The 20626-nt window shown below is 41.7% G+C and overlaps 1 protein-coding gene across 4 annotated transcripts; it reads right to left on the reverse strand.

The window, feature by feature from the left end:
* Nucleotides 1-689: 689 nt before the first annotated feature.
* GAS2L3 (growth arrest specific 2 like 3) lies at nucleotides 690-20623 on the reverse strand. 4 transcript variants are annotated; one of them, XM_074901459.1, is made up of 10 exons: nucleotides 20535-20623; nucleotides 17225-17261; nucleotides 14787-14834; nucleotides 13683-13851; nucleotides 13164-13282; nucleotides 11580-11721; nucleotides 7895-7958; nucleotides 7105-7243; nucleotides 5738-5845; nucleotides 690-5040 (listed from the first exon to the last, which is right to left on the reverse strand). In XM_074901459.1, the coding sequence occupies exons 3-10, from the start codon at nucleotides 14814-14816 to the stop codon at nucleotides 3652-3654; spliced, it is 2160 nt and encodes a 719-aa protein (XP_074757560.1). In that variant the 5' UTR covers nucleotides 14817-14834; nucleotides 17225-17261; nucleotides 20535-20623; the 3' UTR covers nucleotides 690-3651. The 4 variants fall into 4 exon arrangements, with proteins under 4 accessions (XP_074757560.1, XP_074757561.1, XP_074757562.1 ...); XM_074901460.1 differs by lacking the exon at nucleotides 20535-20623 and having other exon boundaries at nucleotides 17225-17477; XM_074901461.1 differs by lacking the exons at nucleotides 17225-17261; nucleotides 20535-20623 and adding an exon at nucleotides 16968-17095.
* Nucleotides 20624-20626: the final 3 nt, after the last annotated feature.

Below are 20626 nucleotides of genomic sequence, written 5' to 3' on the forward strand. Positions count from 1 at the left end.
TAGATTGATGGTTAGGATACTTACGGAATGAGTATGGTAGATGCCACAAGAATGCACTTACTAGACAAAGCTGAAGTGGAAGGATAAGTATATCTATATGATTAGGCACCAGCATCAGACTGACAGGAACTGAAATCACTTTGGAACAGGCAAAGAACTGCAGGTATTAAAACATTTTTTAAAAAAAAATCAAATAGGGACAAAAAAAAGTTAATTAGGTGACTCCAGGGAGAAGACCCAATTCTCCCCTCAATAAAACCAATTAGATTTGTTATTGATGGCAACATGCACAGACATGGGTCTAAAGTTTGCTGACAGGATATAAACATGGAAAATACTGGCACACAAGTGCTTTATATTTCAGATAGAGCTTCAAAGAATAAAACTCTTAAAGGTATATCTGAAGCTATTCAGGCACATTGTCAGCTAGGAAAGAGTAGGAAGCCCTTCTACTCCATTAGTCATACTGAAATGAGGATCAGAGTAAAGAGGTCTTGGACTCCAAACAAAGCAGTGGATTAGAAGCAGCTATTTATGTCTTTATAATACCCTGTGATGAAAGCTACTATTTATGTAGTGGTAGAACAAAACCACAAGCCTTCTGAAATACATTCTCCTTCCCTCCCCACAAAATGTAACAGTAGGGAAAAAAAATGCATGCACATAAAAAAGGTGCAGTATATGTTTATTTAAAGTAAGTACTCATACAGGACATTGATAACACATGGAGAATTCAGTCAGATTCTTGCTCCAAGTTATCTTTCCCTTACAAAAACTAATAGAAGCTGAATATTAGACTTGCTATTTGGCAATGTAAACACTGCAAAAAGAGTATGTATTTCCATTAGGAGGTACTTTGTTACATCTTATTCTTGGTTCACCTCAAGTTACATGACTCCGGTAGTCAGAATATGACTATGAAGTTAGAGACTGCAATATTCACAGCCTGAACCATGTTCAAATATATTTTTTGTAAGAAAATCAAGCCTACCCACATTTAACAGGTGACCTATCTTCAGACTAGCTAATTTTCAACTGTAAAAAACTTATAATTTTTATTTCATTTTGAACCATAAAATTCAGTTTATTACATGAGATAACAAATCACAAAGATGAAGCCATCTGCTTCATTTTTTCTGAAGTTATAGTTCAAAAAGGTAGATGTTAAGATACCTTTACACTGAGATCCAAAAGCCTCAGTGTTTAAATTACTACTAAAAACCTTGTAAACAGTTACAAAGGTGTTGTGGGTTGACCCTAGCCAGCAGCTGAGCACCCCACACAGCTGCTCGCTCACTTACTTTTCCCTCCATCCCCAGCAAGACAAGGAACAGAAGAGCAGCAAAGGCAAGAAAACTCTTAGGCTGAGATAAAGACAGTTTAGTAAGTGAAGGAAAGAAAAAAAGACAAATTGCCATACACAATATGGAATACCCCTTCAGCCAGTTCAGGTTGGCTGTCCTGGCTGCATCCTTCTCAATCTCTTGCCCACCCTCAGCCTACTTACTGTGAGGGCACAGCAGGAAAAAGAAAGCCTTGACCCAGGGCAAGGACTGTTCAGCAACAGCTGAAACATTGGTGCGTTATCAACACCGGTTTAGTCACAAATCTGAAACACAGCACCATAAGGGCTACTGCGAAGAAAGCTAACTCTATCTCAGCCAGAGCCAGTACAGAAAGAAACTGTAAGAATTCAGCTATTAATATGCATGAGATATACTGCATGGTAATTCACCATTTAGAAGTCCAAAATCAAAAGCAAAGTCATCTACTGTAAAATGCTTTTAGCATATGAAATTGTGTGCCAAATGTATGAAACCTGAAAGCAGTCCACTACAGTCAATACTGTTCTTAACATTTGAAGTAGTGGCTTTGACCAGTATATTTATAAAACAAGTATGCCAAAGGCCTTCCCCAAACATACAACTTTGTATGTGAGCTTGAGGGACTTGTGTCCCTGTTATTAAAACAGATCTGTTCTCCTACAGCTTGGATATTGGTGTTTACTGTTTACTCCCAGCAGGTTGTAAGCAGTACTGTACAGTAGATATGCATAAATAATCATAAATAAAGCTAACAAGGTGCTCAGAAAGGCAGCTCAATGACTTTGCCACTGCACATGAGAACTCAGTTTATGATACTTGCTTACTCTAGTTCTAGGGAAAAAAAATATATTAAATATATAACTTCAGAAACTGCAGTTTCCATGCAGCTCTTCTACCCATAAGTAAATATCCTGGGAACAGAGAGCAGAAGTGATGGTGTGTTTAAGTCACCAGTGTGTTCACAGACCCTGAGAGCTTCTCAGTGTCTGCAGGAAGGACTGTTCATTAAACCCAAAATAACCCAAACAACACTACTCTCAGAGACAGTAGTTTTTATCAATCTACCATAAAGCTCATTTCTGTTAAGGTTAAAGGTGTTGAGCACCAAAGATGTCTAACCCACTGAAGGCCTTCAGGAGTTGAGAGCATAAACAGTGCATAGCTTTCTGGCATCTTCAGACATTTAAAGCAAATGCAGTCCATCATTACCTCTTTGGGAAACTACTCCTCAACTCCAGAAAGTAATACAGGAGAGACAGTAAGGTCTCCATACATAAAATAATAAAGACCACTGCAGACTAAGACTGCCCACAAAAATTAACTCGTAGCACTGAGAGTAGTATTTAGCAATTCAGTTTTACATGTAAAGGCTGCTCCCACAGAGCACTAAGACTCTGTCAGTGCAGGTCAGTACTCGCAGCTCTGTGTTACTAGAGCAGGAGCTGCTTTGGGGCTCCATCCCAGGGGAAGGCACCCTCCCAGCAACTCAGGAGCTTCTCTCCATGCAGCAAGAGCTTTCTTTCTAGGAAAGAATGGGCTCATTTATAGTCAGATTTGAACACGAACCAAGCAAGGTTATCTGCCCAGTGTTTTAAAAGTAGCATCGCTCAATGAAGAGATCTATGAGAGGCTAAGGCATAATGAGACTGAGCAATCAAGACTATGATTTTCCATGTCTGACTTGACACAAACCAAGATGACTTCACTTCCAAACAAGCTGAATCCACTTTAAGGCATATGTGGGACACAGTGAACACTGATAATGGCAGCTATCAAATCTAAACATGACTAGAGATTTCTTTCTCATACATGCAGGTGACCCAAATTTGGGTTCTACAATGCTGGTGAACTACAAAAAACAGTTTTGTTTGAGGTATTAGAAATTTTACAGCTTGCGCACAATTGTATTGCTTGCCATGGGCCTTGATGTAGATGTGCCAGAACCACCAGAATCACTCACGCTTTGCCCTGGGTAGATGTTCCTTGGGCAGGCTTTGCTCCATGAAAATGAGTGGCAGCAAAAGCAGCAGCCCTAGCTCCCCTTTCCTCTCTTCTGCCTTCCCCACAGCAGGTCAGGCTAGCAGCAAACAGGGATATTCTCTATCCCATAGTGCTACACAGCAAGCAAGCTCACTTTTAAATATATCCAAATAGAAGTTTCTAAACTACAAAATAAATACATTTCCTACTGGAAGTTATGCAGGAAGATGTAGGTTATACCTAATATTTCATGGTAAATGTAGTGTTATTTAACTTTGTTCCTTGTCCTCAGTATAGCAGATACTTTCTGTGGAAGTCTTAGATGGGTGTCTTGTAACAAAAAAGTTTACTTTCTGGGTTTTTTACTTCCTGTCATAACAAAATAGTGATCATCTTGCCTGCTCTTTGTAAAAGGACCTTTTGATACACCAGGCGTTCCTTTGTTACATGCCGTTGCTGATTTTCCCTTAGGGAGAGGCTTCTTGGCTGCTGGGGCCAAGCTTTCATTTACTTGCAAGTTTTTGGTTGAAGGCTGACTTTTTGTGGAAGGCTGCTCTGGCTTTTTTTTGGTTACTGCCACTTTGGCCGAAGTTTGAGGAAGCCGTACAACAGATAAGGGAGTGCGTTCAGGAGGCCTGGATGAAGTGGGTCCGACCCGAGGGGGTTTACTGACATTTGGCTGTTTATTGACAGCTGATGATACATTTTTGCTCGTTGATACCATTGTAGGCGGTGACTTTGATGCTTTACTAACGGCAAGGGAAGGTACAGAAGCTGAGTGTTTTAGGACTGAAGCACTTTTCAGGTTCCTTGCAAGGTCAGAAACTGTTTGTGGAGGTTTCCGAGGATGCTGAGTCTCAGTTCCAGAGGTCTGAATAGCATTTCCAGGAGGTTTTGCAGGGAGCTGCTGAGAATGTGCAAACTTGGCAACAGCACACAGATTTGTAACAGGCAGCTGAGCAGCCCTCGGAGCAACAGAATTCGCTTTGGTTTTAGTGACAGATACAGGTTTGCATTTAGCAGGGACATGCTTCTGTTTTGAAGCCATTGTTTCAGCTGTCCCAGGCAAGCGAGACGGCTGTGTTTTAGAGGATGAGAGCACAGGATGTAGCCCTGGCGCGAGGGAGCTCTGAGGCAGAGCAAATTTCACCTTGGGAGCATCAGGGGACCGAATACGTTTACGCAATGTTTCAGAGTGAACAAGAGCTGTTCTCATTCCTGCAGATGAAGAGCTTTTGTTTGCAGGCTGTGAAGGAGCAGAAACTGGCAAGTTGTGTGCAGGAGACTCCAGTTTCTTTGAGGTGCCAGCTAATGGTCTGAAAGGGGACTGAAGGCCTGTCGCTGAAGACCCTTGTAATTTGGACCTGACGGGCAACGACTTTGATGTGGGGGATGGGTGCACTGGCACTTTTGGTGATGCCAGGGCAGGGGACTGAGGACGTTTAGCTAAAGCCTTCTTGGCACTGGCCCCAAGAGCTGAAACAGGAGTTGGGGGTTTTGATGGCTGATTTTGAAACATATTGACAGCTGACATTGGATTCATAACAGGAGGTTCCTGAATTCTAGCTGACGAGTTGGGGACACTGTCACTGGTGACCCCTTTCTGAAAGGCCAGTATTTTTTGTTCCAGAGTTGCAAACTGAAGCACTCTGCATGGATCATATTTAAGCAGAAAACCTTGAAGAGTGTCCCAGCCTCCACCAACACGTACCATCACATGCTTGCCATGTAGCATCTGAGAATGGACAAAAAAGGGGTGGAAGCGGAAGAACAAGAAAAATTTCTATCTTGTTTTATACAGCATTATGTCATCTTACATTAGCATTTATTGAAACTGACTAACAAACAGGACCTCTTTCTTACAGAGAAACATTTAAAAATAAGAGAAATTGTGTCACAAATAAGGTTTATGCTTCCCAATTCTTTTATGAAATAGTTTCTTCTGCAGAGACAGTCATTATGTGTTGGGAAGTAATGAAAGCATATATACAGAAGTCATTTTAACCATTCTGTCAACACCTTTATGTAGTATACAGAGTTTTGGATACAGGTTTTGTTCAAATTATGGATGTCCTCATAACACAGTTATGCCTGCTGAAGAGAGTGCTCAACTGCAAATTATAAACCCCAAGATTGTGAACAAGCAACGTTCTCAGGACCTTCTATCCTATGCTATAAATAAGCATTATCCTTATTTATATGACAAGTCATTACTGAAATTTTAGAAACACCACAGAAAAGCATTAACTTAGTGTGGTTGCAAAATCAATGGTTAAGATCTATCCTACTTTGAATAGGGGATCGGGTGATGTGGCATCCCAACCTACATCATTCTGTGTTTCTCAAACAATACCATAAAAATGAGGTATTCCACTTAAAAGCATTTTTCTCCCAGTTATGAATCTAAATTGGGATACTGAGAAACTACTTACTCGTATGAAGAGTATTTTATCTCCCAGTCTATAACGTCCTTCCGATAAGTATTCAATTGAAAATCGATGGGAACAACTGCAGGGAGGATCTTCTGCTATATGTTTAACCTAGTTATTACAATTGAAAGCATTTGTTAGTATTTTGACAGAAGCATGTGTTTAACAATTTAGAGATTTAATACAAGAAAAGATACTGATATTTTCATCCCATAATCTAAGAAAACTAGAATTCTATTCTCTCACAAGAAAATCTCAGCTACATAGAGCCTCAAAATGTAGAGCAAAAGATTAAAAGGAAGAACCATACGTACAGGCAAATATTTTGAGTTGTTCCAGTCCAATTTTCATTATTTCTTCAAGTTTAAGTTATTTCTACTTTCATTTTTAAAATTTGTTCATAATACTATGCATAGTGGCATCAATTCCAACCACGACCTTGTAAATTAAGACACTGTTATGAACTCTAGAAATTGAAACAAGTGCCTAGGCCTCTCCAGTGACCAAATCCATTCCTACACCAGACTCAGGTCTACTTAAGCATTCTCCCTAACTTTTTGTAATACTTTTATAAGTTAATCTTCTATGTCACACCCGAGAAGGAAACCACTAAAAAAAGGAAAAAGGTAGTACCCAAATAAGTCCAGGGTTAGAGAAGATGTGCTTCTTACAGCTACTTAGAAACTTAAAAAATTGGAAGATCGAGACTATTGCCAAGCAGAAGAAATAGCAAGGTTTTTCAAAGGGAGTGAGGACCTAATGGCTAACATTCCCAAAGTAGTGGAAGTTCTACATTACAACATGGAGGACCTTTAAAAAATAAATTAATTTTAAAGTCTCAACATGCATTTTAAAGCAAAACAGGAGAGTCATTCATCATTCCTTTTGGACCAGTTCACAAGATGTACAAATAATTTTCCTTTCTGCATACATACTCATTTCCAATCAGTACAGCTACAGAGGTTTTACTTAAAGTCTACTCTTCCAAGAGTTTCATCAAAGCCTACTTTAACATTAAATTGAAGAGAAGCACATGTTACAGTTATAAAATACTGACACACTAGAAAAACTGAATGAGTATTTCTTATACCCAAAAAAGCAATGAAGGGGTGTGATGGTGGTGTGGGAAATCAAGGCAAACTATATGCATTGAGGCATTAATTCTAAAACATATAGGACAGCATATTGCTTACATTTTCAAAAAATATTTTTTCAGAAGAGGTGCATAACCTTCTGTTTTCTATTTTCTATTTAAGGAGGTTCACAAATATTAGACGAAAACCAGCCTATGCTTACTGAGCCAGATCATATACGTACTAAACTTAAGAATTTGATTAAAGCCCATATCACAATAAACAAGTAGTTCTTACTGCCTCATGTAGCTCCCCATGATGACAACATGACTTTGCTGTGCTAATAGGTGATGGTGGTCCAGCGGTCATCAGCAGTGTTTCTTCTAGTTCAATTTCCTTCTCTAGTTTTATTAGTACAGGAGGTTCAACTCCATACCTCAAATACAAAAGTCTAGAGTTTAATTGCTAATTTACTAATGAAAACAAAAAGAAATTGAAAACAAACATGCAAAATTCTGTGTGGCTTGACTGACAGGAAACAGCACTAAATCAGTCAGAGGAATAACTGCCTTGATAATCCAAAGACAAGGAGCACCTCTAAGTTTCTACTAGAAAGGTGGTCTTGGAGCTGCCACAGAAGGCAGTAAAAATACTGTCAATACCACACAATTTAGGTCACATCCAATTTAGATGATTTTAAAGCTTCCAGCTCTGCATTAGAAATAAATTAGAAGTCTAAATTTAGAGAATGAGACACCTGCCAAAAAGCTTAAAAAAATTAAAGACCTTAAAACTGTATTTAATATTCAGTAAGCTCTTCCAAGATGTACACATACTTATAAGCTGAATATAGCACTGACACAGTTATAAAAAGCAGTGTGGATCAGCACCTCTCCATGAAGGGTTTGATAAGTACTTGAAAAAACCACTCGTACAGTGGTCCTAGAAAAGCTACTCAATACTTTCTACACAGAATTAACATCTACTGCATTGCACTTAATGACTGCATATTGTCTTAACTCTGTCTTAGCTTTTACTTAATAGAATTCATTCTTCAACTTGTGAAAAGCACATGTAGATCACATACCTGGATACAATGCGCCCAATTTCCAACAGACAAAGATACACTTGTCTTGGATCCTTGTGCAAAACTAAATGGGAAGAGAATAAAAGGGAGTTACAGCTCATAGTTACTGTGGGGAGGCCTGTGCAATTAGCTACAGAGAAGGGAAGGATAAGGAACAGATGACTAACTTCACCACCATTCTACCCAAAGAATGGATAAAGCAGTATATGCTTTCAACTCTGATTTTCTATTCCATAAGGTGTTTAAGCCCATCTGGGAACTCCTGAAATCAAACTCTTCTCTACCTCCCAAGAGAAATACGCTTTATTTGGTTTTATGCTGTTGATATGAACTGGAAAGAAAGAGATCCAAGAGCTTTCGCTTCCCTATCCCCAAATACATTATCACAGTATTAAAGATGAAGAGAATTCAACAACTGCAAACAGGAAAGGTACTCCATCTGTTCATGCTTGTGCATACAGATAGGCACACACACTCTATCGGTGAACAGCCATAGGAGAATACACAGAAAGGGACCTAACTGAGAAGTGGGCTGTGGAAGAATAATCCGCGTGATTCTTACCATTTCAGCAAGCAACAGATTTTATTTTTCTTATCACTTTAAAAGTTCCGGGTGCCAGAAGGGTCCATCCATATGACAGATTCACCCAGTTCAACTAGAAGATACCACTTCACCAGTGGTGACTCCTCTACCCCTTATTTCATCCCTCTCTATCAGTTCCCCCCTCCAACCTATCCACCCAGAGGTTTTCTTCAGAACTGGTATCTTTGTGAGGCTGTATCTGAAAAGGATGGTCAAAACCCCTGACCATAAGATGGTGAGAACAACATTGGTTTAAGAGACAAAAACTCAGATTCAAACATCAGATACACGCTGTGATCACAGAAAAGAATGAGCACAGTTCCAGATACGTTATTAGCACAGAGTTTTCCACTAGACTTTGCTTCTTGAAGACTGTGCCCACATTAACCCAGCTAGTGCCCAATGCAGAGGGCTGCTTTGCACCCCTCAGTTCAGAGCAGCTCTAGTAGCTGCATGCACTCAACCATATAGGCACACTAAATGACAACCGGGAGTGCTGAAGAATGAGATGAAATAGCAGAGTGATAGCCAAACAGTGTGAAGGTAACCATGGCAGGTCTTCTGGGTTTTCCTGACAACTTTGAAATGAAAACAGTCAATTATTTCTACTACTGCAATGAAGTACAGAAGAGGCAGAAGGAAAACAATGTCTGTTTTGGTTTCTTGAAACTTCCATCTTTCCATTTTCTTGCACACCTAAAAAGAAACAAAGCCACGAACAGACAAAGAAAATAGTTTAAAATCTCACAGGTAACTACTTCCTCCTCTGCCCCACAGAAGCCTCAAAATTGAGATGCTTTTGACATGTTCTGAGAACAGCTGTGTGAATGCTTTAGAAAACAAACCATTCATGTGCCTTCTTAGCCAACTAGGAACACCGCCTAGTAACTCAGAAACCAAAGGCTGGGAGAAAGGTCTTTCAACTTCCCTCAATGCACCTACATGGCATCATTCTTTCCCCCACCACCATCAAGTGGTGAAAAAGGGAAAAGCTGTAGATACAATTTTCACATGGTGTAACATTTATATGAACAACTCTAACTTCCTTCATGCTATGGAGTAATAATATTCAGCAGAAACCAGAAATTCACTCTGAAGAGAAACCTAACGAGCCAGCTCTATATTTACAGATGAAGTTTCTGATGTTCAATTTAATATTTAAAACGATTTTGCTTTAAATAAGACTGAAGTGTTTCCTAAAGTATAAGCTGAGTATGAAGTCAGATGTTCTTGTTTACATCATCTACTCCAGTTTGTAAGTCTACTTTTTAAAAGATCTGATTATGAAGTGTAAATCTAGAATAGAAAGTTGACAGAGCCACAATCTAAAAGGTAGTAGAAGTCATTTAAATATATTTTTTTTTCCCATTTTTGTCAGCTGTGACGGAAGTGGTATAATTTGCCTGAATCCAGAAGAGAAAAATTCAAATATAACCCTAGCAGAGGTCAAGACATTTGTTTTGTCTCAACGTCAAAGGGCATCCCATGATGGCTACTCTCTCTTTCCTGCTGTCTCAGGAGTCACTTCACAGCCATCCACACTTTTCAGGAGGTGTTGCTGTATGTATCTGATAGGAAAAAAGCAATAGTCAAATTTTCTTTCCCCTGTTTCATTCATAAAGAATGACTTGAAAGTTTGATGGAGAACATCAGTGGAAAGAATGTTTCATCAAGGAGGCTGCAAGTCTGCTCATTTCGACTGCCAAAAAGGCTCACAGAAGCTATTTATGCCATAAAGCAAGCTGTGTCTAGAGTTACAATCAGACTTCAAAACACTTCTTGGCTATGAGCAAAAGCCACAGCAATAGAAAATCCTGTCTGCTTATCTCAGGGAGGCTAAAACAGGTTCTAGTTACCCATCCACTTACAGGAACTAAGATGTTTAAGCAATGCAACTCATACAAGTTGAACTGAAAAACATATTAAAACTAATTTTCTCATAGCTCAGTTCTACTCATCTGTATTTCCTGGCATGGAAAAGAAGATACACTCACTAGTTAAATCAAAATGAGACAGATGCAAATGAAGATGTTTTCTCAACTGCTTTAAAAGATGACTTATCCAGTAGTGAAGGCATAGACAATCCAACTCGTAGGGATAAGAGCTTGAAAGAAAAGCAGTTAATGAAAATAGTGTCTCCCATTTAAATAGCATTAAGCGGCACAAAGACTTCAAGAAAATCTAGAAAATATTGCGACAAATTAATTTGATTGCTGAAAACAAAGGTTCTTTGCAATTTTTTGCTATTCTGCTGACAGACAGATATTTTGCCATTTTTAAAAAAAATCCACAAAATTTAAAAAAATGGTTGGCACGCCACAGAAAGGTTTGTATTAATTTTTACTGACATAATAGCTGGTAGAAGAGCATTTCATTATTTACCATGTGATGAAAGCACAGTTCCTCTTAATTAGCAGTCAAAAAAAAATTATACCATCTGGAAGGATCAGTCTAGAAGCTGTTTGTTATAAGGGACAGACTGTGCACTGGGGCAGGCATACACACAGTTGGCAAATTGGTTTTACAACTATCTTATTAAATGGGAAAATACAAAAGGTTTGGAGTCATGTCAAGTAGGTTCTGAAGTAAATGTTAATTACCAACAGACTGTTGCCACTTCAGGCACAACGCCCTGATGTAGTCACCAAATTTAGCAGTCATGAGTGCATTATTCTGAGGGCTTTCTGCAACAAGAATGAGCTCTAACAGCAAATAAAGGATCTTATTGTGAGTTGACTCCATGGCCCTATGGTCTTCTTGCACAGGGAAAGCTAAACCACGCTTTTCTCCTCTGTTTCTCAGTGGGCCTTTTTACTTAAGGAAAATATGTAAATTTGCTGCACAGCTGTTGCTCCTCCCTTCATCCTACGCAGCGACTTTTAGAAGTTTGGAAAAGCATCATGAAAGTTAGAGACATCACTGAACTGATTTTTCAAGGCTTTTACTTGAACACTGCCTTAAAATAAAATAAAGCATTAACAGCTTGCACAAGACAGGAACAATCGTGACAAAGGCTTCAAAAGACTATACACAAGAGATCTCCCTGACCAGGTAGTTATCTACATACAGATCAAAGCAAATCTTACAAAAAGATAGATGTACCTAAGCCTTCTGATTCAAAGAGATAAGTCTCGTCAACTCCAATGGCTCTACACCAGTTAAGAAAGTTGGCTGTATTATCTCTGGCAAAAAACGATCCTGATGGAGCATCCTTCTTACATGGAACTTTTCTCATAGGAAAATTCTGGCAAGGGAAGAAAACAAGTGTGCACATCAATTGCCAACAGATTTGAAAGCATATTTGCAAAGGAAAATAAACTGTAAATTCTGACTACTGAAACAGTGGTTAGTAACTATTCTGTGTTCAACCTACCCTGTATTCTATGAAATAAAAGCTCTGCTAATGTAGATGGCATTCCACCTTATCTTTGTGATCAGTCACTGGGTGAACGATCATTACTTCTGCAGCCTCTCCCAAAGCCGCCCATACAGCTGCTCCCCCACAGGCTGGGGTAAGTCTTAGTGGTGGTTTCACAGGTCTACATAGTTATTCCCCGCTCTCAAGCTCTGATCATAGCACAGAGAGAAAAGCCCAAATCAATTACACTATACTTGGCTGCCAGATTTCAACATTTTAGAGCCCATTCTAGAAAGCAGAGGGAATCAAAAGGGAACAAAGGGCAGTTTCCTTTTAAACAATTCAGTACCTATTTGGTTTTAAACTGGTATCTTCAAAACTAACCAACCAGTTAAAAGGTACACAAGTTGCATATCTTGTCCTCCTTAAATAAACCAACCAAACAAACCGTATTTGCAGCGTTCATATGGCTCTTGTATAAATACTATTTGGCATCCTAAGACTGCTGTCTTGTGTCCTGCCACCTCCCCTCACGTTAATAATAAATGTAATATTAGTAATTATATCACTTACTGGTACATATCCATTATTTAAAACTGCTTTACTAGATAAAACAGTAAGAGGTAAACACACAAAAAAATGGTCTGGATATGATGAAACAGTTCCTCCTGCCCCCAAGGAAAAAACTACCAATTAGGTAACATTAGCTGGTGATCTACTATTTGACAGATCCAAGTATTGCTGTAGCTATACTGGGTACCTGTATATTGAACATATGCTACCTGTAGCAGCTTTACATGGTTTTACAGTCCAAAGTGACACATTACTATTTTTCATTGCACAAACACCGACTGCCAGTTGCTTGAGATTCACATTTCAACTCAGCCTTGGTTCCTAACAAAAACACATCTCCAGGTACATCTCAATATGGATATTTTCATGGCTAACCTATATACTAGAGTTTAGCCACCAGTTTCTGGAATAAGACATTCTACCAAGTGCCAACGGATATCTTGCTACCAAACCCACACTGATGTTATCAGGGAAACAAACTTCAGACATGGGCTAGCTCTACCTCTGGCAAGAATTCTGCTGAAATCAAACTGAAAAAAAACTAATAAGGACATTAGAGTTTGATTACAAAGTCAGTCATTTGTTGACTAAGGACAGTTTATCCATCTATAATGCCACACTGTTGTGAATCAGCCTCCGGATACACAGCTCACAGAATGCTGCTTTGGGAAGCCTCGCTTACCGGCTTTCCTTTTACTAATACTTACAATTAAAGACTATATATGTATTAAAAAAAAAGTCACAATATGACTTACCCTTAAATTATTTGAGCTACAACATTTTTTAATTGTGTTTTGAAGAACACCAACCAATTGGCAGAGTAGTACCCCATTATCAAGTTCTTCTAGCAGTTGTTCTGCTTTGATTTCTATTCCTGAAAAAGAAGGTCAATATTAAGAGTTACTCCACAGAAGGTAAAGAAGTTTCATATGAACTTAAAGGCAATTCAGTCAGCATTCTGTTCATCATATCATGTACTACAGTGTTAAATACTGAAAATAAGTAGAAATATATAAAACTAAAATTAAATATCCACTTAGATTCTAATTAGACTAGCAAGATTCAGAAATACAAATTAGAATGATTAATCACCGTACTTCTAAGAGGTGGCAGCTAATAAAATCCAAAACTGAAGCATGTATTTTAATGCAATTCTCCTAGCCATTAAGGCTCAAATACACCTGATCTTAATAGTACTGTAGATATTAAGTGTCAGCATTGACTGGAATATTGGAAAGCGCTTTGGAATTTATGAGACTGATTTTTCACCTCACCCAGTAAGCCAGACAGCCAGATCGACAGATCTTCTTGCATAGGCACCAAAGTTGCTTCATGCCGCACAGATATCCACTGGTCATACAGGCACACATCTGCCAAACCCGGCCCATGTCTGGGAGTCAGAGGACTTCGGGGACTTAAGGGAAGGTCATCACCAAACCACACCTGAAGAAGATTTCAGTAAGCTGAAGACAGTGAGCTCTAATATTTGCAGTCAGATGACAAAAAATTTACAGTTCTGAATTATGCTAGATATCTATAATTCAAAGCATTCGTTCCCCTTCAGACAGATACACCAAACCAACACAACAGTAATCACAAACAGCTCAGATCACATTAGTAAATCAAAAGTACTACTACATTCATTCTCTTGACTTTTTTGGATTTAAACTTGCATGTTCCCCTGAATATTAAATAAAGAAAACATGCATTAAATTTGTGTGGTTTTTTTTCCCTCTGCACATTTAAAATAATGAAATCTGCAGTTTGTCACATAATTTACTACAGACCGCTGATTTATTTGTTCAAACATTTCAGAGGCACCTTGTGCTTAAATCATGAAAATGATGATGTTAAAAGAGGAAATATATTCCTGTACAAGAAAATAACACTCTTCTTAATTCTTAGCATTTTTCTTAAGGATTGTATATTTTCAAACTGAGATATACCTTTACATTTCAAGAAAAGGACCACACAAATTTCACGTACAAAATCCTCAGTGTCCTTCTGGTATGAACTACTTTCGGTTCAGGAAGTGTGTGAGTTTATAAAATATATTTATTTGCACTAAAGTACTAACTAGAACATAGTGTTTTTAAAAACTCTTCTTAATCATCAAGCAAGTTTTTAAATAATCTCATCCTTTGAGTTCAAAACCTTCTTAGGTAATAGCACTTAAGAGAAGAAAGAATCACCTGATATAACACTGGGTTATCTATCTTGTCACATTGCTCCATTTGTTAAATGGGTAAACTATTACTTTTTTTTTTTTTAAACCAGAGATAACTCTGGGGATTCTAGCACTTCATCTGTTCAGGGTAGATTTTTGCATTTAAAAAAAAAGTATTATACAGGTTTCAAATAGTAAAAAAGGCATTTACCTGAACTGCATTCTGCATGGTCACCTGCATTTACATTAGTTTCTTCCCCTGGGGAAAGAGAAGAGCATTTTTAATACAGTCCCTCCTACTTTCATGAAAATCCCAAGAAAAACCCATCAGTGCTGTTTTGGAAAAATAAGAATGTGTCTGATCAGGGATGGAGGGGGAGAGAGGGAAGTATCTTAGTATCTAAGGTTTAGATCCAGTATTCAGTCAACTTCGGTTAGTTCTCTGCCCTTAAATAAAGCAGTGGTTATTACAGCACAAAGTATCAACTAACTTCGTATGGATAAATAATGCTCCCAGGTTTGCATGATTTTAAGGAGCTGTAAGGCATTTACTTTGCAAAAGAGAAATATAAATACTTCAAACCATTCTTGGATTTAACAACGATGGCATTCACCATCTTTTACGTCCATGTATGCATCCTGAGTTTACATTAAATACTTTGAAGATTATGAACATCTTGCAGCAAGGAAATAATTCAGAAAAATGAGATTTCTTCTTGCATAGATAACATGAGAGAAGTGTCAATGTTTTTATTAACTTCTGATGGGATTTTGACTTTCCAGGCAGCTAGCACACCCCTATGTTTTTTTCAACACAACGTTGCAAACTATTGCAGCAATATGGTCATCGTGACAATTTCCTGGCAAAACAACACTTAAGGAAAGTTTTAGAGGCAATCTGGTCAACCTCTTCTCTCCTGAAACCAATAAAGTATTTTCCAGCAATGCTTTCAATCATGGGAAAACCCAGCAGAAACTCTACACTGGGCTGGGGATCAATAAGTCTCTCCATGAATACTTCAGGTCTAGAGATGCGCAGTATTACCAGGTTAGCTACAAACACATGCAACAGAAGGAATTTCCTCAGCATAATTCTCTACAGCGGTAGTGGAGGGCATTACAACCTCAAAATGTACCTATCTGTGTATTGAAGCCAGTTAAAAGCAACTGTCTTGCTCCATTACTTAATAGCTGCAATAAAATTTCATCTTACTGATTAAGCTGGAAACCAGATTGCAGACATTGTCAGTCAGTTTTAACTCATCTGTTTTCCCTTAAAAATAAATAACTTCCCTCTCCTGCCCCAGATGCTTAAGCTTTATACACAGACAGCATTCTTCTCCTCCATCTGTTGCACAACCTGACCTGCCTACAACAAAAGGCCAAATAGCCCATCAAAGATGACCCAGTTCTTGAAAAATTCTCCCCCTTCTTCTTACCCAGAAAGCAGAATGGTGCCATTCCCTCCCCATGTTTTTTTCCTCCCACGCTACATAGGACCACACATGTCAGGCATTTCAAACAACTTACAGCAAAGGAGCAACCAGTTTGTTTTCAGACTGAAGCCACTTCCTTGTATCAGGACTGCTAGCACTTCTCAAACTTTATCACAGACACTGCAAGTGGTATCTTTCACTTTCCTTTTATTTCGGGGGGGGGGGGGGGGGGAAGAAGAGACATGCTCTTCTTGATGTCATTTTTCCTTCTATGAATGAACAAGGGAAGTGTAGTGTATATACCAAGCATTACTAATGAGCATGTTATGTTTCCCCCAGCTTTGTCCAGGGGAATACATTTTTCTTTAGCATAAGAAAGCTATTGTCTCAAGAGAGTTGCAGTAAGAGGCTTCATTGATTAAAAAAAAAAATAAATAAAACAGCAGAACAGCCAGTAAAGAAGCTGGTCTCATTAAAATAAGGAGCTCCATATAGTATGCTAGAGCTCTTGTTAGTCTATCTGCCAAGGGAAAACAAAAGGCAGCCTCATTCACAGGGAGCACTCAAAACACGAACAAAGCAAAATGTTCACACAGCAGATATCACAAGAATGCTCAGCATCTGCAGTTTTGTGGCATGCCTAACAAAAAATAGTAAAAAGAAAAATTATAAAAAGGGATTGAAGAAAATGGTGGCACTTGAACTTCAAAGGCCTGCTCTTCTAAAACAAGTTATTTTGTAAGTCCATATGCCAAATCGCTCTCTAGAAAGTCAACAGGCTTCACTTATTATCAGGACATGTGAATAACAACAGAAAACCCCTCTGGTGATACAGATTACTCTGAACGAATTTTGAGTTGAAAAATTAACATAGTAAGAATTATCCATTTTCAGATCGCAAACAGTCCAGCTCTGAGATTGCAGGGAATACAGATTAATGTAGCCTTATCACTTACAGGGAGAGGCATGGGATGAGAAGAACCAGAAGTCTGCCACCCTCAAGTAGTCAGCCTGCAAAGATGCAGAAGGTGCTGTGGGGAGGTGAATACTGCAATACCAGGTAGAGTCATAAACAAATCCGACTTCTTCCAAAACCAGTTTGGTTCCCTGCATCAAAAAACTGTACATAATGAAGCGAGTATTTGATGTTGAATTCAGGCAGCTCCAGATAGAACTGAATCAGTTTCTACACATGCCAGTTTTATCAACTCACCTTCATTCAGCAGGCATTCGGTATTCAAGGATCACAGCTGTGAAAGAAAAGACCCCAAAATGAAAACGCATGGTATCATGTCCCATGCATAGCCTTTGGCCATGCCATTCCCAGGCCAGTTGATATCTCTGAGGTGCCTAGGAGGGCTCTCTACCTGCTTCACCTCTTAAAACAGGGGAAGCACCAGAAACTTGCAAGCACCTTCCAACCGGGGAAGCAACCAGCCCAGTTCCAAGCTCAGCAAAAACAAAAGGTCCCCAACCACCAGCATCACTCTCAGAAAACACCTAATTTCTGCTGGCACTTCTGCTGCCATGGGATGGGAGGAGAAATGCCACCTAGTAGCACCTTATGGCCTGATCAATACAGTGACACTGATTTACTGCGAGACAGGCGGTCAGCCCTAAATGATACACTGGGGAAGGCAGGAGCTGCCTTTGGCCAACTGCCAAACCTCCAATAAAGAACTAGAACTATGGACTGACATTAGGAAAGAGAGGTGAGAAAAATGTACCTATCTACTGACACGTCATAGGGACAGGCATTTCTAAGGAAAGGGGGTGCAGAGACACCCCGGACATAACCTGCACAGAGGAGAGCCTCACAAGACCACAGTCTGCCTCTGCTTTCCAAAGCAATGCCCACCACTTTGCCCCCAGGCAATCTGAGGAAAAGCAAAGTCAGCAAATACTAAAGCACTTTACACAAATACTTTAGGGTGCTGAACACATGCTTTGAGATGCCACACAAGATAGTCTGCTTAGTATCAGTATCATTCACTGAGGCGCAACCAGCAAGACACGCTACACTAATTACAGGCCATTCTGTAGCACAAGATGAACTGAGTCCAAGTCTCGTTTTACTCGACTGCAGAGTTTACAGAGAAACGACAAGAAAACAATCCACAACTCCACAGATAGCTAAAACATACATATATGAAGCAGCCATTGACCAAGCTCAAGTTGAACCTACAGGGAGTTACAGATTCATTAAAAAGCCTCGGGCTCCCAGACTCATTAAAAAAAACCTACTTGGGTAGAAACACTTTTACATCTTTACCCTATATTTAAGCTATATAACACATCATCTCCTATTCCATCAACACCCAAAACCAGTCACAACAGACTAACCCAGAGGAAAGTGTAGATTAGTCTTGACAGTGCCTACTGAAACCCACGTTTTTAAACATTCTGCAATGAAAGAATCTGTCAAGCCAGTATCTGTTGAAACCTACTGCGGGACAGCCAAGATTTTTTTTGGTACATATATCCTAACATGCAGAAGAGGCAGGCACAACAAGAGACAGCCACAGAGCAGTGTTACTCGCCCGTGCTACAGCAATTACATAGCCCTTTTGTTGCATTACTGAGTCAGCAGCTCTGCTTTCCTGGGGAGGCCTCAGAGGCAAGAAAGAACCAAACCAGTCAGTCCAAGGTGATGGGCTTTAAGGTGGCAACAAACTCGTCTCATTAAGGCACACTGACTGCTTTCCTTGGGGACTACCTTTCCACACACCTCTCTGTGATAGTGCACATAAGCACATGGCAGCAAACCCATTGTCCCCTTTCCAAAGGGCAGCCAACGCCCTGGATTCACCCGTCAGGGCAGGGAAACCCACTTGAAATCAGGAAGGAGCACTCCATCTCAGCAGCTGGCGTCTCCGCAGATTTGCAGACGGTGCCTTTACCACAGGAGTGTCCAGTTGGGAGAGAAGCTGGTTAACGTGAGACATGCCACCCCCGCCACTCACTCACATTCACACAAACTCTTCTATCCCTCCCATTTCCAGTCCACACTTCTTTCAGCAAAGCTACACTGAGGGGAGCATCACTTGATGCCCTGGCAGCAGGCTGCTGGCTAGCCACAGCCAGGAGGAGCTCATTATGATTTAAATATCAAATCCAGTCTTATTATGAAAGGTCCACCCAGTACATTTAGAATTACAAATGCATAAGCCAGGTATGCTTTATAGGTCCGGAAGGTATACATGTACATTTTCCCATGTCTTCATCTGACACTATGCCAAAGGTGACACACAGCATCCCTGGAAGACAGTCAGCTTTTGTGCAAAGAAAACAGCCAGGCATTACTCGGCTTACTAAGCAATATGAATATTTCAGCCAAGAACACTTGGGCAAATTTCCTACAAAACTTGCACTGCATCCCCAGACACTTGCGTAAGGCACAGGAGAGAGTGGTTTGAAGGCTGTTAGGCAAAAACTCCCCCCTTTCCAAGGTAAGTTTCGCGGCACTTCACTTTCAACACCCGTGCCAGAGGGACTCCCTCGGCCGGGCGAGAGCGGCCGCCCCTGGCAGGGTGACCGAGCCGAGCCCAACACCGCGGCTGTCCCCGCTGCACGGCGCTCTCCGCGACGTCCGCTGCCCAACCCGTTTACAGACAGCCGTAACTGACCGACTGCCGCCGCCCCGGGGCTGCGCGTCCCACGCACCGATGTAGCGGGGCCCCGCGGCAGCGCCCCGGTCCCCGCGCGCGGCCGGACCCGCCGCCGCCGCTCGGGTGCCCCTCACCTCCGCCGCCAGCCGGCTCCGGGGTACCGCCACGCCCCGGTGCGGGGCGGGGGGGGGGGGGGCGAGAGTCAAGACGAGTCGCGCCGCTGCGCTGCTGCGCTACCCCCCGCTGCTCCCCACTGCTCCACGGCGGCGGGGCCGGGCCCCGCGGTACTCACCAGCCGCCGCCGCCACACCGCGCTGCCGCCCGCACCGCTCCGCGCACCAGGGCGCCCGCGCCGCGCCGGCCGCTCCGTTCGAAAGGGCCAATCACGGCCGGCGGGGCGGGGCGGGGCGGGGCGCCCGCCGCACCTGGCGCGGAACCGCGGCACCGCCCGGCCCTCAGGCGGCTGCGGGGGCTACCGCGGCCTCTCGGGGCTCGCCGGACCCCGGTTTTTCTGGGGGTAGGCCGGGTGTCTCCACCGGACCCCCGCCGGTTTAGGTGAAGGCCTGCGTAGCGAGTGGGGCCGCCCCTAGGGACGCGGCCTTTGAGGCAGTGCAGGGCGCGGGGCCACGGCCCCGCTGGCAGCCAGGCCCCTTCCCCCGTCAGGCCCTCGCGGAGGCCGGGTCAGGCCTCAGCGCGGCCCCCGCTGCGGCGGCACAGCGGATGGGCCTCCCGCCCACGGGCCGCTGGGCTGCCAGGAACGCAGAGCCTTAACGTCCCCTTCCTTGTGTCACCAGCTGCGTTTGGAAGCGGTTGTGCTTCCCTGGTGTGGCGATGGCAGGCTTGGTCACGGGTGGGGGGAGCAGGGTGCTGGGTGCGCGGCGGTCGGCGGAAGCCCCTGCCCGCGGACAAGCTTACGCCCGAAGAGGCCTTCAGCAGGGGGGCGAGGAGCTGTTCCTGCGCCCAGCGTCTCCCCCGGTGCAGCTGGCGCTGCCAGCAGCGCGCGGCCG

The sequence above is a fragment of the Athene noctua genome, chromosome 3 (assembly GCF_965140245.1).
Source record: "Athene noctua chromosome 3, bAthNoc1.hap1.1, whole genome shotgun sequence".
NCBI lineage: Eukaryota > Metazoa > Chordata > Aves > Strigiformes > Strigidae > Athene > Athene noctua.